This window comes from Hyla sarda, chromosome 1 (assembly GCF_029499605.1).
Source record: "Hyla sarda isolate aHylSar1 chromosome 1, aHylSar1.hap1, whole genome shotgun sequence".
Taxonomy (NCBI): Eukaryota; Metazoa; Chordata; class Amphibia; order Anura; family Hylidae; genus Hyla; species Hyla sarda.
Window position 1 is genome coordinate 613131585 of NC_079189.1, and position 16372 is coordinate 613147956.

At 40.1% G+C, this 16372-nt stretch overlaps 2 protein-coding genes across 8 annotated transcripts in view; both read right to left on the reverse strand.

Moving 5' to 3' along the window:
* Positions 1 to 704: 704 nt before the first annotated feature.
* LOC130307447 (zinc finger protein 585A-like) lies at positions 705 to 5968 on the reverse strand. The gene is made up of 2 exons (XM_056552167.1): positions 5959 to 5968; positions 705 to 5193 (listed from the first exon to the last, which is right to left on the reverse strand). Exons 1-2 carry the CDS (start codon positions 5966 to 5968, stop codon positions 1955 to 1957), a joined length of 3249 nt encoding a protein of 1082 aa, XP_056408142.1. The 3' UTR covers positions 705 to 1954.
* A 1999-nt stretch (positions 5969 to 7967) lies between these two features.
* Positions 7968 to 16372, reverse strand: part of LOC130297455 (zinc finger protein 585A-like) — an 87574-nt gene continuing 79169 nt past the window's right edge. For all 7 annotated transcript variants that reach the window (XM_056549989.1, XM_056549971.1, XM_056549977.1 and 4 more), the window contains one exon: positions 7968 to 13261. In XM_056549989.1, the coding sequence (XP_056405964.1) occupies positions 10563 to 13261 (2699 nt within the window). In that variant the 3' untranslated portion in view covers positions 7968 to 10562. The remainder of the gene's footprint in view (positions 13262 to 16372) is intronic.

Below are 16372 nucleotides of genomic sequence, written 5' to 3' on the forward strand. Positions count from 1 at the left end.
TAAGATGTCTGATTGCGGAGCGAAATTTGCTCCGTGCACCGGATAACTTCAGTGCCACAGGAGAGATCGCGTGACATCACGGTCCTCCGATGCAGCAGCTGGCATTCTATACAAAGCCAGGTGCTGCAGGGAGTTGCGAGGGGTCCCAGCAGCGGGACCCCCCTCGATCAGACATCTTATCCGCTTATCCTTTGGATAGGGGCGGAGTACCCCTTTAAAGGAAGTCGCCACTTGTCCCAAGTGTAGAGAGGATGAGGCTAACTTTACTCACATGGTGGGGGTGGGCAGGGATACGTTTTGTATATATTGTGTACTATGAAATAACCACGCCCACTTTTGCAAAACTGGAGTGACTAGTGTAAACCTTGGATCATGATGGAAATTATTTCACACCAAAATTAGGAAAAGAGAACGGGAGCATCGCTTTACACGTACCTGGGGAGCTATTTAAAAATCTAAGAACATCCATCCCAGATGAAGGAGGCCGTTCAGCTTCCGAAACACGTCGGAAAGTATTTTGGACCTTCAAGCATACTGTAGTGACGTCACTAGCAGCAGCCTAGGACACGGCATACTCCACCGGGACGAGTTCGGTCGAGACGCCCCCGGCCGAGACAGTCTCCTGCTACCTCCTGAATATTTCCCCCGAAACACATATCTTTGCGCACTTACCAGCCGCGGCAGTGAAATACAAGAAAATCTAAGCAGGTACTAAAACTTTATTTCACCAATTTACACAAACGATATTAGATACTTTACATTGTTTCACATCACACCTGCACCAGCTGACCACTGAATAATAAACATGTACATTTAAGCCCCACCCAGCGCTGAAAGTTTTCTAATATTTTATGAATAAGTAAAACACTTCCTGTGAAACCAGTCTGAGAACAGTATGGAGGACACAGCCAGGATCGGCAGTCTGCTGCTTTTCAATAGTAGTCCCAGAATAACAATGTGACAGTGTGACGTGCAGGAGAACAGACTTCAGGGGCATAGAAGAGCCTGACACCCCCCAAAAAAAGAGGACTGGGGCCAATTCTCAGGAGTCCAGAGCTATGAAGCAAAGTGCCTGGCTGGGGCAGAGGAGGACCACTACTTAGTATTACAGTCCTATGGGGGGGTTTTCTTGCCCCAGCAGTCTGGAGTTAGTGCAGGCAGGCGTCTGGAGTGTTGCTGAGGAGGATTCCTGGTGCTCGCTACACAGGGGGGTAAGTGGGAGTGTAGGTCTTAGCTGAAAATTTAGTCCCAGGCTTCAGATGGTGTTGAAGGCCTCAATACTAGATCTTGGAAAAAAAGCTTAAAATTGTACAAAGGAGGTGTTGGTCTGTTCCTCTGGTTCCCCACAGTCCAGATATCTGGTTTTTAGTCAAATTCCACCTGAGGAAGTTGCTTTAAAGTCACTTTATAAGTTCAAAAGCCGCCTTCCTGCAAGAGCTCAATCTCCGCCCCCGAGGAACTTCTCTGTGAGGTGTTTGGGTCTCCAGTAGCAGCTCCCCATGGACTATGCCTGTTGGGTCTTCTCCATGAGGAGCAGTGAATATCACAACCCCCATTCTGAACATGAAAATGGCTTCCTCCTTGTACAACACACCTTCTGTGACTAACACCCCGTCTGTGATGAAAACAGCTTCTCACCTGTGTGAATTCTTTGTTGGCTAACAAGATTTCCCACATTCTGAGCATGAAAATGGCTTCTCGCCAGTGTGAGTTTTTTGATGTTGTTGTCTTGCAACAGCTGATGGCACACTGGTTGGTAAAACACTGTTATATGAACACACTATGCCCACTTACACTAAATGCACACATTGGGGAAGATTTATCAAAACCTGTCTAGAGGAAGAGTGGTGCAGTTGCCCATAGCAACCAATCAGATCGCTTCTTTCATTTTTCCAGGCCTCTTAAAGAAGCAATCTAATGTTGCACGTCCCTGCAGATGTGTTATCTGCATCATTTAGTACTCTGAATTTGGCTTCTCTCCTGCGTGAATTCTTAGATGTCTGATAAAACTTGATTCTAGAATGAAACATATTCCACATTCTGAACATGATAAGGGCTTCTCCTCTGTGTGACTTATTTGATGTTTAACAAGTTGTGATTTCTGAGTAAACCATTTCCCACATTCTGCACATGAAAATGGTCTTTCTCCTGTGTGAATTCTTAGATGTCTGATAAGACTTGATTCTAGAATAAAAGATATTTGACATTCTGAACATGAAAATGGCTTCTCACCTGTGTGAGTTCTTTGATGTTTAACAAGCCGTGACTTCTGAGTAAAACATTTCCCACATTCTGCACATGAAAATGGCTTCTCCCCTGTGTGACTTATTTGATGTTTAACAAGTTGTGATTTATGAGTAAAACATTTCCCACATTCTGCACATGAAAATGGTTTCTCCCCTGTGTGAATTCTTAGATGTTTGATAAGTGGTGATCTCTCTGTAAAACATTTTCCACATTCTGAACATGAAAACGGCTTATCCCCTGTGTGACTTATTTGATGTTTAACAAGTTGTGATTTCTGAGTAAAACATTTCCCACATTCTGCACAGGAAAATGGCTTTTCACCTGTGTGAATTCTTAGATGTTTGATAAGTGGCGATTTCTCAGTAAAACATTTTCCACATTCTGGACACGAAAATGGCTTATCCCCTGTGTGATTTCTCTGATGGTAAAATAGTTTTGTTTTATTATAAAAACATTTTCCACATTCTGAGCATGAAAATAGCTTCTCCCCTTTGTGCATTCTTTGATGTTTAACAAGTTGTGGTTTCTGAGTAAAACATTTCCCACATTCTTCACATGAAAATGGTCTCTCTCCTTTGTGAGATCTTTGATGATAAACAAGTCTTGATTTGGAAGCAAAACTTTTCCCACATTCTGCACATGAAAACGGCCTCGCTCTTGTGTGAGTTCTTTGATGATAAACAAGTCTTGATTTGAAAATAAAACATTTCCCACATTCTGCACATGAAAATGGCTTCTCCCCTGTGTGAATTCTTAGATGTTTGATAAGTGGTGATTTCTCAGTAAAACATTTTCCACATTCTGAACATGAAAATGGCTTCTCTCCTGTGTGAGTTCTTTGATGGCAAACAAGTTTTGATTTCTCAAAAAAACTTTTTCCACATTCTGAACATGAAAATGGCTTCTCCCCTGTGTGAATTCTTAGATGTTTGATAAGTGGTGATCTCTCAGTAAAACATTTTCCACATTCTGAACACGAAAATGGCTTATCCCCTGTGTGAATTCTTAGATGTTTGATAAGTGGTGATTTCTCAGTAAAACATTTCCCACATTCTGAACATGAAAATGGCTTCTCCCCTGTGTGAGTTCTTTGATGGCAAAAAAGTTTTGATTTATCAAAAAAACATTTTCCACATTCTGAGCATGAAAATAGCTTCTCCCCTTTGTGCATTCTTTCATGTCTAACAAGTTGTGGTTTCTGAGTAAAACATTTTCCACATTCTGCACATGAAAATGGTCTCTCTCCTGTGTGAGTTCTTTGATGACAAACAAGTCTTGATTTGGAAGCAAAACATTTCCCACATTCTGCACATGAAAATGGCTTCTCCCCTGTGTGAATTCTTAGATGTTCAACAAAGACGGATTTCTTAGTAAAACATTTCCCACAATCTGAGCATGAAAATGGTTTCTCCCCAGTGTGAGTTCTTTGATGTTTAACAAGAACTGATTTCCCAGTAAAACGTTTTCCACATTCTGCACATGAAAATGGCTTCTCTCCTATGTGAGTTCTTTGATGGCAAAAAAGTCTTGATTTCTCAAAAAAACTTTTTCCACATTCTGAACATGAAAATGGCTTCTCCCCTGTGTGAGTTCTTTGATGTCGAACAAGAATTGATTTGTTAGTAAAACATTTTCCACATTCTAAACATGAAAATGGCTTCTCCCCTGTGTGAGTTCTTTGATGTTTAACAAGAACTGATTTCTCAGTAAAACATTTCCCACATTCTGAACATGAAAATGGCTTCTCCCCTGTGTGAATTCTTAGATGTTTTGTAAGTTGCGATTTCTGAGTAAAACATTTTTCACATTCTGAACATGAAAATGGCTTCTCCCCTGTGTGAGTTCTTAGATGTTTTATAAGTGGTGATTTCTCAGTAAAACATTTCCCACATTCTGAACATGAAAATGGTTTCTCCCCTGTGTGGGTTCTTTGATGGCAAAAAAGTTTTGATTTCTCCAAAAAACATTTTCCACATTCTGAGCATGAAAATAGCTTCTCCCCTTTGTGCATTCTTTGATGTCTAACAAGTTGTGGTTTCTGAGTAAAACATTTCCCACATTCTGCACATGAAAACGGTCTCTCTCCTGTGTGAGTTCTTTGATGACAAACAAGTCTTGATTTGGAAGCAAAACATTTCCCACATTCTGCACATAAAAATGGCTTCTCCCCTGTATGAATTCTTAGATGTTCAACAAGAACAGATTTCTTAGTAAAACATTTCCCACATTCTGAGCATGAAAATGGTTTCTCCCCAGTATGAGTTGTTTGATGTTTAACAAGAACTGATTTCCCAGTAAAATGTTTTCCACATTCTGAACATGAAAATGGCTTCTCTCCTGTGTGAGTTCTTTGATGGCAAAAAAGTTTTGATTTCTCAAAAAAACTTTTTCCACATTCTGAACATGAAAATGGCTTCTCACCTGTGTGAGTTCTTTGATGTTTAACAAGAATTGATTTCTCAGTAAAACATTTCCCACATTCTGAACATGAGAATGGCTTCTCCCCTGTGTGAATTCTTAGATGTTTGGTAAGTTGTGATTTCTCAGTATAACATTTTTCACATTCTGAACATGAAAATGGCTTCTCCCCTGTGTGAGTTCTTTGATGGCAAAAAAGTTTTGATTTCTCAGTGAAACCTTTTCCACATTCTGAGCATGAAAATGGCTTCTCCCCAGTGTGAGTTCTTTGATGTTTAACAAGAACTGATTTCCCAGTAAAACGTTTTCCACATTCTAAACATGAAAATGGCTTCTCTCCTGTGTGTGTTCTTTGATGGCAAAAAAGTTTTGATCTCTCCAAAAAACGTTTTCCACATTCTGAGCATGGATATAGCTTCTCCACTGTGTGTACTCTTTGATGTCTAACAAGACTTGATTTTACAGCAAAACAGTTTCCACATTGTGAACATGAAAATGGCCTCCTCCTTGCACAATCTCGTTGATGTCCAACACCCCTTCTGTGACCTTTCTTTGATGACTGAGAAGACAGGACCTGTATATAAGGATGAGATGACAGATCTTGGCTGTGAAGGGCTGAGGGTGTATCTGGGATAATGGAATGTTCTTCATATGTATCTTGTGTGATATCATCATCTGCTTTATAATCTGAAGATATAAGATTCTCCTCTGATCTCCTGGTACAAGAATCTGCAGAGAATAAAAACAGATTTTATTATTAGTATTAACCCCTTACGACCAATAAACTATTGAATTCTCATTTTTCCTCCTCTCCTTAGAGCCATAACTCTTATTTTTCCATCTACAGAGCCGCTTGTTTTTTGCGGGACCGATCTTACTTGGTAATGACACCTTTTTATTTTACCATAAAATCGACGACAAAACCAAAATATTACTATTTGTGGGAGAAAAATGGATAATAAAAAAAAAACACTTTTGCTATTTTTGTGGGGTTTTATTTTAGAAATAACATCTTCTCTTTATTCTCTGGGTCAATACGATTAGTTTTTCTCTTATACTTTTTTAGAATATGATTATTCTTAAAATTGCCTTATTCTGACCCCTAGAACGTTTCTATCTTTCCATATATGGGGATGTAGGAGGAGGATTTTTTGTGCTGTGATTTGTAGTTTTTATCGGGACTATTCTCGTTTTCAGGGGACTTATTTTTTTTTTATCATGTTTTTCTCTGATGATGGACCAGCTTTTTTGGTCTTTGGTATTTTTTTTAATGGTTACGATTACGACATTCACCATGCGGCATCGTAAACATTGTCCCATAATAGTTTGAACACACGGTGATACCAAATCTATTTATTTAATTTTTTTAATTTTTTTTTGTAAAATGGGAAAAGAAGGGTGATTTTATTTTATTTTTTTTAGAGGTGAAAATTTTATTTTTATTAGAGGTGAGAATTTAATCAAATTTTAAAAACATTTTTTATTTTTTATTTTATTTATTAGTTTGGTTTCACTTAAAGGGTTAATAGCGCGCGGCACCGCGATCAGTGCAGCGCGCTATTAGCCACGGGTCCCGGCCATTGTTAGAGGTCCCGGCCGGCGTTATAGAACGGGAGCAGACTCATGACGTACCGGTACGTCATGGGTCCTTAACAGGTTAAAAATAGATATTGGGACAAAAATCACATAAGAATTGTGAGAAAACCGTCACACACAGGTACAGACACTATATTATGAACTACACTAACTGTACAGCCCCTCAAATAAAAAGATGTCTTATCGGGGGGGTTGACCCGCTGGGGGACCCCCGCAATCTCTCATGCAGCCCCCACCTGTGTGAGCTGCACGCAGCGCCGGAGGCTCCGAGTCTGAAGCCTCACGGTTATGGGGCAAGAGTATCGTGACATCACACCCCGCCTCCTCAATGCAAGCCTATGGGAGGGGGCGTGAAGGATACAGGCCACGGGTAGGGAGCGCCCGGTTTTCATTCCCCCAGCTGGATCCGGTCCCCGCATTAACAAAACGCCGTGTGAACCCACCCTTCGATAAATCAGTATTTCAATTTAAGTCACATGATTTATTTTTTTCTATTTTGGAAGTAGATAATACAAACACTAAGGGGGGAGATTTATCAAAACCTGTGTGGAGGAAGAGCAGTGCAGTTGCCCATAGCAACCAATCACATCTCTTCTTTCCTTTTCAAAGAGTCCTGTGAAAAATGAAAGCAGCGATCTGATTGGTTGCTATGGGCAACTGGACTGCTCTTCCTCTATACAGGTTTTGATAAAGCTCCTCCTAAATGGATAGGGATGGTTCGTTGATTAACCCCTTCCCGCTATGGGACGTATGCATACGTCATAGCGATCTCCTGCACTGCTGCGGGCATCACAGGAGATAGGCGGTGGGACCCGGCTGTCACAGCCGGAGTCCCCCCGGGGCCACGGCCGCCCCGGTCCCAGCAGCATTAACCCCATAGATGCCGTGATCAATCCTGATCACAAACAACACAAAAGATCCCCTGGGGATCTCTGGGCCAACGTTTTTATAAACAACAAACCTACCTCTCTGGACCAAGTGTATTTTTGCATATTAGCCATTAGATGGTAGTGGTGCTTTAAAACTCTCAACGCTGTGCACATCTATGTTCCTTATACTAAAGGTAGTAGTGTCTGCGCCCAGACTACTATAAATAGATATTTGTGTACAAATTCTTCTGATGCCGTTATGCAGTTTGGCAGCGGAAGTAAACTGACCCTAAGAGAACTATGGCACAGCGTGATGTTAAAACACAAACTCCTCCTAACGTTTCGCCATTATCAAATGGCTTTCTCAAAAGGTATGAGGCATAAATTTGTGTTAATAAAACTTAAATTTTAACCAAATATAGGGGATCCTTAGTCAGGGTTATCCCTGAGGGGGATTTATTTCCCAAAGTAGGTTTGTTGTTTATACAATCCTGATCACGGCATCTATGGTGTTGACAGGGGGAACGCACTCCACCTGTTCACCAACGGTGGTGCCGCAATACGATCGCGGGTTGCCGTTGGTTGCTATGGCAGCTGGAGGTCAGATCATGACCTGTCTACTTGCTACGGAAGCATGTGAGATCCAGCCACAGGCTGTACTGTGTGCAGCTGATCGGGTCATACTGTGCGGCAGTACAAATGTATTGCAGCATAGCATAACCTGTAAAAAGTAAAATAAAAAGTTCTTCAATAAAAGTATGAAGTGTAAGTGTAAAAAAAAAAAAAATGCCCCTTTCCCAATAAAAGCCATGTATTATCATAAAAAAAGATCAAAAACACAAATCATATACATAATAGATACGTGTAGAAGAGAGAGCATAGGAATGCACCAAGTGCCTGTGGAGACTCTGGGGTTAATGATTTCAGCGGGACTGGTATAACACAACGGGACCGACCAGACTGAAATATGCCGAGCGGCGTTGCTAGGATAAAGACGAAACATAGACTTGTAATACAATGTGTAGCAAAGGAAATGAAGTATATCCGCACTCACCACCGGGATCAGCTATCAGCGCTCCTACGTAGAGTTATCCACGGGGCTGAGACTGCAGAGACGTTGTTTGCGCGCAGAGGCTATAACCGGATATTTTGCACATTCGGGCTTCATCCGGCCTCACACCCCCTCCCATAGACCCGCCTTGAGGGGGCGGGGCGTGATGTCATGAGGGGGCGAAGCTATGATGTCACGAGCTCCCGGCGCCTGCTCCAGCGTTCGGAACAGTTTGTTCCAAACGCTGAGCAGCGGAGTACCCCTTTAAGATGTCTGATTGCAGGGGTCCCGCCGCTGGGGACCCCCACGATCTCTCCTGTGGCACTGCAGTCATCCGGTGCACGGAGCAAACTTCGCTCCGTGCCTGATGACTAGCGATGCGGCGCTGACGTCACGCCCCCTCCCACAGACTTGCATTGAGGGGGTGTGGCCGTGATGTCACGGTCCTCCGATACAGCAGCTGGCATTCTATACAAACGCCAGGTGCTGCAGGGAGATTGCAAAGGGGTCCCAGCAGCGGGACCCCCTCGATCAGACATCTTATCCGCTTATCCTTTGGATAGGGGCGGAGTACCCCTTTAAAGGAAGTCGCCACTTGTCCCAAGTGTAGAGAGGATGAGGCTTACTTTACTCACATGGTGGGGGTGTGCAGGGATACGTTTTGTATATATTGTGTACTATGAAATAATTTACTACTTTATTGTTATGTTTTAAAATTGGAAATATTTAAAAAAAGGACTGTTCATGTAAAACATGAAATTTACTTAACCACGCCCACTTTTGCAAAACTGGAGTGACTAGTGTAAACTTTGGATCATGATGGAAATTATTTCACACCAAAATTAGGAAGAGAGAACGGGAGCATCGCTTTACACGTACCTATGGAGCTATTTAAAAATCCAAGAACATCCATCCCAGATGAAGGAGGCCGTTCAGCTTCCGAAACACGTCGGAAAGTATTTTGGACCTTCTAGCATACTGTAGTGACGTCAGTAGCAGCAGCCTAGGACACGGCATACTCCACCGGGACGAGTTCGGTCGAGACGCCACCGGCCGAGACAGTCTCCTGCTACCTCTTGAATATTTCCCATGAAACACCCTTGGATATCTTCGCGCACTTACCAGCCGCGGCAGTGAAATACAAGAAAATCTAAGCAGGTACTAAAACTTTATTTCACCAATTTACACAAACGATATTAGATACTTTACATTGTTTCACATCACACCTGCACCAGCTGACCACTGAATAATAAACATGTACATTTAAGCCCCACCCAGTGCTGAAAGTTTCCTGATATCTTATGAATAAGTAAAACACTTCCTGTGAAACCAGTCTGAGAACAGTATGGAGGACACAGCCAGGATCGGGGGTCTGCTGCCTTTTAATAGTCCCAGAAGTTCCAGAATAACAATGTGACAGTGTGACGTGCAGGAGAACAGACTTCAGGGGCATAGAAGAGCCTGACACCCCCCACAGATAGTCTGACAGGGGATAAGAAGAGGACTGGGGCCAATTCTGAAGAGGAGTCCAGAACTATGCAGGCAAAGTGCCTGGCTGGGGCAGAGGAGGACCACTACTTAGTATTACAGTCCCTTTGGGGGTTTTCTTGCCCCAGCAGTCTGGAGTTAGTGCAGGCCGGCCTCCGGAGTGTTGCTGAGGAGGATTCCTGGTTCTCGCTACACAGGGGGGTAAGTGGGAGCCGACTGTAGGTCTTAGCAGAAAATTTAGTCCCAGGCTTCAGACGGTGTTGCAGGCCTCAATACTAGATCTCGGAAAAAAAACTTAAAACTGTAAAAATGAGGTGTTGGTCTGTTCCTCTGGTTCCTCACAGTCCAGATATCTGGTTTTTAGCCGAATTCCGGCTGAGGAAGTTGCTTTAAATTCACCTTATAAGTTCAGAAGCTCAAGCTCCGCCCCTGAGGAACTTCTCTGTGAGGTGTTTGGGTCTCCAGTAGCAGCTCCCCATGGAGTATGCCTGTTGGGTCTTCTCCATGAGGAGCAGTGAATATCACCACTCACATTCTGAACATGAAAATGGCTTCCTCCTTGTACAATCTTTTTGACGTCCAAGTGTGACTTTTTATTTTTATTTTTTTTATTCATTCCGAGCATGAAAATGGCTTCTCGCCAGTGTGAGTTTTTTGATGTTGTTGTCTTGCAACAGCTGATGGCACACTGGTTGGTAAAACACTGTTATATGAACACACTATGCACACTTACACTAAATGCACACATTGGGGAAGATTTATCAAAACCTGTCTAGAGGAAGAGTGGTGCAGTTGCCCATAGCAACCAATCAGATCGCTTCTTTCATTTTTCCAGGCCTCTTAAAAAAGCAATCTAATGTTGCACGTCCCTGTAGATGTGTCATCTGCATCATTTAGTACTCTGAATTTGGCTTCTCTCCTGCGTGAATTCTTAGATGTCTGATAAAACTTGATTCTAGAATGAAACATATTCCACATTCTGAACATGATAAGGGCTTCTCCTCTGTGTGACTTATTTGATGTTTAACAAGGTGTGATTTCTCAGTAAACCATTTCCCACATTCTGCACATGAAAATGGTCTTTCTCCTGTGTGAATTCTTAGATGTCTGATAAGACTGGATTCTAGAATAAAAGATATTTGACATTCTGAACATGAAAATGGCTTCTCACCTGTGTGAGTTCTTTGATGTTTAACAAGCTGTGACTTCTGAGTAAAACATTTCCCACATTCTGCACATGAAAATGGCTTCACTTCTGTGTGACTTATTTGATGTTTAACAAGTTGTGATTTGTGAGTAAAACCTTTCCCACATTCTGCACATGAAAATGGCTTCTCCTCTGTGTGAATTCTTAGATGTTTGATAAGTGGTGATCTCGCCGTAAAACATTTTCCACATTCTGAACACGAAAATGGCTTCTCCCCTGTGTGACTTATTTGATGTTTAACAAGTTGTGATTTCTGAGTAAAACATTTCACACATTCTGCACATGAAAATGGCTTCTCCTCTGTGTGAATTCTTAGATGTTTGATAAGTGGTGATTTTTCAGTAAAACATTTCCCACATTCTGAACATGAAAATGGCTTCTCCCCTGTGTGAGTTCTTTGATGGCAAAAAAGTTTTGATTTCTCAAAAAAGCTTTTTCCACATTCTGAGCATGAAAATAGCTTCTCCCCTTTGTGCATTCTTTGATGTCTAACAAGTTGTGGTTTATGAGTAAAACATTTCCCACATTCTGCACATGAAAATGGTCTCTCTCCTGTGTGAGTTCTTTGATGATAAACAAGTCTTGATTTGAAAGCAAAACGTTTCTCACATTCTGCACATGAAAAAGGCTTCTCCCCTGTGTGAATTCTTAGATGTTTGATAAGTGGTGATTTCTCAGTAAAACATTTCCCACATTCTGAACATGAAAATGGCTTCTCCCCTGTGTGAGTTCTTTGATGGCAAAAAAGTTTTGATTTCTCAAAAAAACATTTTCCACATTCTGAGCATGAAAATAGCTTCTCCCCTTTGTGCATTCTTTGATGTCTAACAAGTTGTGCTTTATGAGCAAAACATTTCCCACATTCTGCACATGAAAATGGCTTCTCCCCTGTGTGAATTCTTAGATGTTCAACAAGAACGGTCTTCTTAGTAAAACATTTTCCACATTCTGAGCATGAAAATGGTTTCTCCCCAGTGTGAGTTCTTTGATGTTTAACAAGAACTGATTTCCCAGTAAAACGTTTTCCACATTCTAAACATGAAAATGGCTTCTCTCCTGTGTGTGTTCTTTGATGGCAAAAAAGTTTCGATTTCTCAAAAAAACTTTTTCCACATTCTGAACATGAAAATGGCTTCTCCCCTGTGTGAGTTCTTTGATGTTTTACAAGAACTGATTTCTCAGTAAAACATTTCCCACATTCTGAACATGAAAATGGCTTCTCCCCAGTGTGAATTCTTAGATGTTTGATAAGTGGTGATCTCTCCGTAAAACATTTTCCACATTCTGAACACGAAAATGGCTTCTCTCCTGTGTGAGTTCTTTGATGGCAAAAAAGTTTCGATTTCTCAAAAAAACTTTTTCCACATTCTGAACATGAAAATGGCTTCTCCCCTGTGTGAGTTCTTTGATGTTTAACAAGAATTGATTTGTCAGTAAAACATTTTCCACATTCTAAACATGAAAATGGCTTCTCCCCTGTGTGAGTCCTTTGATGTTTTACAAGAACTGATTTCTCAGTAAAACATTTCCCACATTCTGAACATGAAAATGGCTTCTCCCCTGTGTGAATTCTTAGATGTTTGGTAAGTTGTGATTTCTCAGCAAAACATTTTTCACATTCTGAACACGAAAATGGCTTCTCCCCTGTGTGAATTCTTTGATGATAAACAACTTTATATTTGGAAGCAAAACATTTCCCACATTCTGCACATGTAAATGGTCTTTCTCCTGTGTGAATTCTTAGATGTTTGATAAGTTGTGATTTCTCGGTATAACATTTTTCACATTCTGAGCATGCAAATGGCTTCTCCCCTGTGTGAGTTCTTTGATGGCAAAAAAGTTTTGATTTCTCAGTAAAACCTTTTCCACATTCTGAGCATGAAAATGGCTTCTCCCCTGTGTGAGTTCTTTCATGTTTAACAAGTTGTGATTTCTGAGTAAAACATTTCCCACATTCTGCACATGAAAATGGCTTCTCCCCTGTGTGAGTTCTTTGATGGCAAAGAAGTTTTGATTTCTCCAAAAAACGTTTTCCACATTCTGAGCATGGATATAGCTTCTCCACTGTGTGTACTCTTTGATGTCTTACAAGACTTGATTTTACAGCAAAACAGTTTCCACATTGTGAACATGAAAATGGCCTCCTCCTTGCACAATCTCTTCGATGTCCAACACTTCTACTATGACTTTTATTTTGCTGAACATCCTGTGATGACTGAGAAGACAGGACCTGTATATAAGGATGAGATGACAGATCTTGGCTGTGAAGGGCTGAGGGTGTATCTGGGATAATGGAATGTTCTTCATATGTATCTTGTGTGATATCATCATCTGCTTTATAATCTGAAGATAGAAGATTCTCCTCTGATCTCCTGGTACAAGAATCTGCAGAGAATAAAAACAGATTTTTATTGTTTAGTATTAACCCCTTAATGACCCAGGACCTTTGAATTCTCAGTTTTCCTCCTCTCCTTAGAGCCATAACTCTTATTTTTCCATCTACAGAGCCGCTTGTTTTTTGCGGGACCGATCTTACTTGGTAATGACACCTTTTTATTTTACCATAAAATCGACGACAAAACCAAAATATTACTATTTGTGGGAGAAAAATGGATAATAAAAAAAAACACTTTTGCTATTTTGTGGGGTTTTATTTTAGAAATAACATCTTCTCTTTATTCTCTGGGTCAATACGATTAGTTTTTCTCTTATACTTTATTAGAATATGATTATTCTTAAAATTGCCTTATTCTGACCCCTAGAACGCTTCTATCTTTCCGTATATGGGGATGTAGGAGGAGGATTTTTTGTGCTGTGATTTGTAGTTTTTATCGGGACTATTCTCGTTTTCATGGGACTTATTTATCACTTTTTTGACCAAAAATCAGCTTTTTTGGCGTTTGGTATTTTTTTATGTTCATGACATTCATGCGGCATTGTAAACATTATATTTTGATAGTTTGAACACACTATAAATAAGTTTATTTATTTTTTAACTTTTTTTGTAAAATGGGAAAAGAAGGGTGATTTTATATTTTTATTATAGGGGTGGGAATTTAATACAATTTAAAAAAAAATGTATTTATTTTTTCTACACTTTCTATGTAATCATTAGATTGCATTCACTGTATACTAGGCCTATGGTATAGCATTATACAGAGTGATCAGCTGCATCATTGGATCGTAGATCGGCAGCTGTAGACTGGTCAGGGGACCCTCCTCCGCCATTTTATCTTATATGAGCCCCCATCTTATAAGCGTCTGTGATTTAATACTTTAGATGCCGTGATCTTCTAAAAGCTTAATGACGGGGGGAGGGATTGATGCTCCCCATCACTAGAGGTGAGTGTCCGGCTACTGATAGGCTACTCGCTTCCTAGTCACGTAAAGGGGAAGCGTGGTCGTATATGTCTCCATGTTGTGTATTGTGTTATCTGGTATATGTCTCCATGTTGTGTATTGTGTTATCTGGTATATGTCTCCATGTTGTGTATTGTGTTATCTGGTATATGTCTCCATGTTGTGTATTGTGTTATCTGGTATATGTCTTCATGTTGTGTATTGTGTTATCTGGTATATGTCTCCATGTTGTGTATTGTGTAATCTGGTCTATGTCTCCATGTTGTGTATTGTGTTATCTGGTATATGTCTCCATGTTGTGTATTGTGTTATCTGGTATATATGTCTCCATGTTGTGTATTGTGTTATCTGGTATATGTCTCCATGTTGTGTATTGTGTTATCTGGTATATGTCTCCATGTTGTGTATTGTGTTATCTGGTATATGTCTCCATGTTGTGTATTGTGTTATCTGGTATATATCTCCATGTTGTGTATTGTGTTATCTGGTATATATCTCCATGTTGTGTATTGTGTTATCTGGTATATGTCTCCATGTTGTGTATAGTGTTATCTGGTATATGTCTCCATGTTGTGTATTGTGTTATCAGGTATATGTCTCCATGTTGTGTATTGTGTTATCTGGTATATGTCTCCATGTTGTGTATTGCGTTATCTGGTACATATCTCCATGTTGTGTATTGTGTTATCTGGTATATGTCTCCATGTTGTGTATTGTATTATCTGGTATATATGTCTCCATGTTGTGTATTGTGTTATCTGGTATATGTCTCCATGTTGTGTATTGTGTTATCTGGTATATGTCTCCATGTTGTGTATTGTGTTATCTGGTATATGTCTCCATGTTGTGTATTGTGTTATCTGGTATATGTCTCCATGTTGTGTATTGTGTTATCTGGTATATGTCTCCATGTTGTGTATAGTGTTATCTGGTATATATGTCTCCATGTTGTGTATTGTGTTATCTGGTATATGTCTCCATGTTGTGTATTGTGTTATCTGGTATATGTCTCCATGTTGTGTATTGTATTATCTGGTATATATGTCTCCATGTTGTGTATTGTGTTATCTGGTATATGTCTCCATGTTGTGTATTGTGTTATCTGATATATGTCTCCATGTTGTGTATTGTATTATCTGGTATATGTCTCCATGTTGTGTATCGTGTTATCTGGTATATGTCTCCATGTAGTGTATTGTGTTATCTGGTATATGTCTCCATGTTGTGTATTGTGTTATCTGGTATATATGTCTCCATGTTGTGTATTGTGTTATCTGGTATATATGTCTCCATGTTGTGTACTGTGTTATCTGGTATATATGTCTCCATGTTGTGTATTGTGTTATCTGGTATATGTCTCCATGTTGTGTATTGTGTTATCTGGTATATATGTCTCCATGTTGTGTATTGTGTTATCTGGTATATATGTCTCCATGTTGTGTACTGTGTTATCTGGTATATGTCTCCATGTTGTGTATTGTGTTATCTGATATATGTCTCCATGTTGTGTATTGTATTATCTGGTATATGTCTCCATGTTGTGTAGTGTGTTATCTGGTATATGTCTCCATGTTGTGTATTGTGTTATCTGATATATGTCTCCATGTTGTGTATTGTGTTATCTGGTATATATGTCTCCATGTTGTGTATTGTGTTATCTGGTATATATGTCTCCATGTTGTGTACTGTGTTATCTGGTATATATGTCTCCATGTTGTGTATTGTGTTATCTGGTATATGTCTCCATGTTGTGTATTGTGTTATCTGGTATATATGTCTCCATGTTGTGTATTGTGTTATCTGGTATATATGTCTCCATGTTGTGTACTGTGTTATCTGGTATATGTCTCCATGTTGTGTATTGTGTTATCTGATATATGTCTCCATGTTGTGTATTGTATTATCTGGTATATGTCTCCATGTTGTGTAGTGTGTTATCTGGTATATGTCTCCATGTTGTGTATTGTGTTATCTGATATATGTCTCCATGTTGTGTATTGTGTTATCTGGTATATGTCTCCATGTTGTGTATTGTGTTATCTGGTATATGTCTCCATGTTGTGTATTGTGTTATCTGGTATATGTCTCCATGTTGTGTATTGTGTTATCTTGTATATGTCTCCATGTTGTGTATTG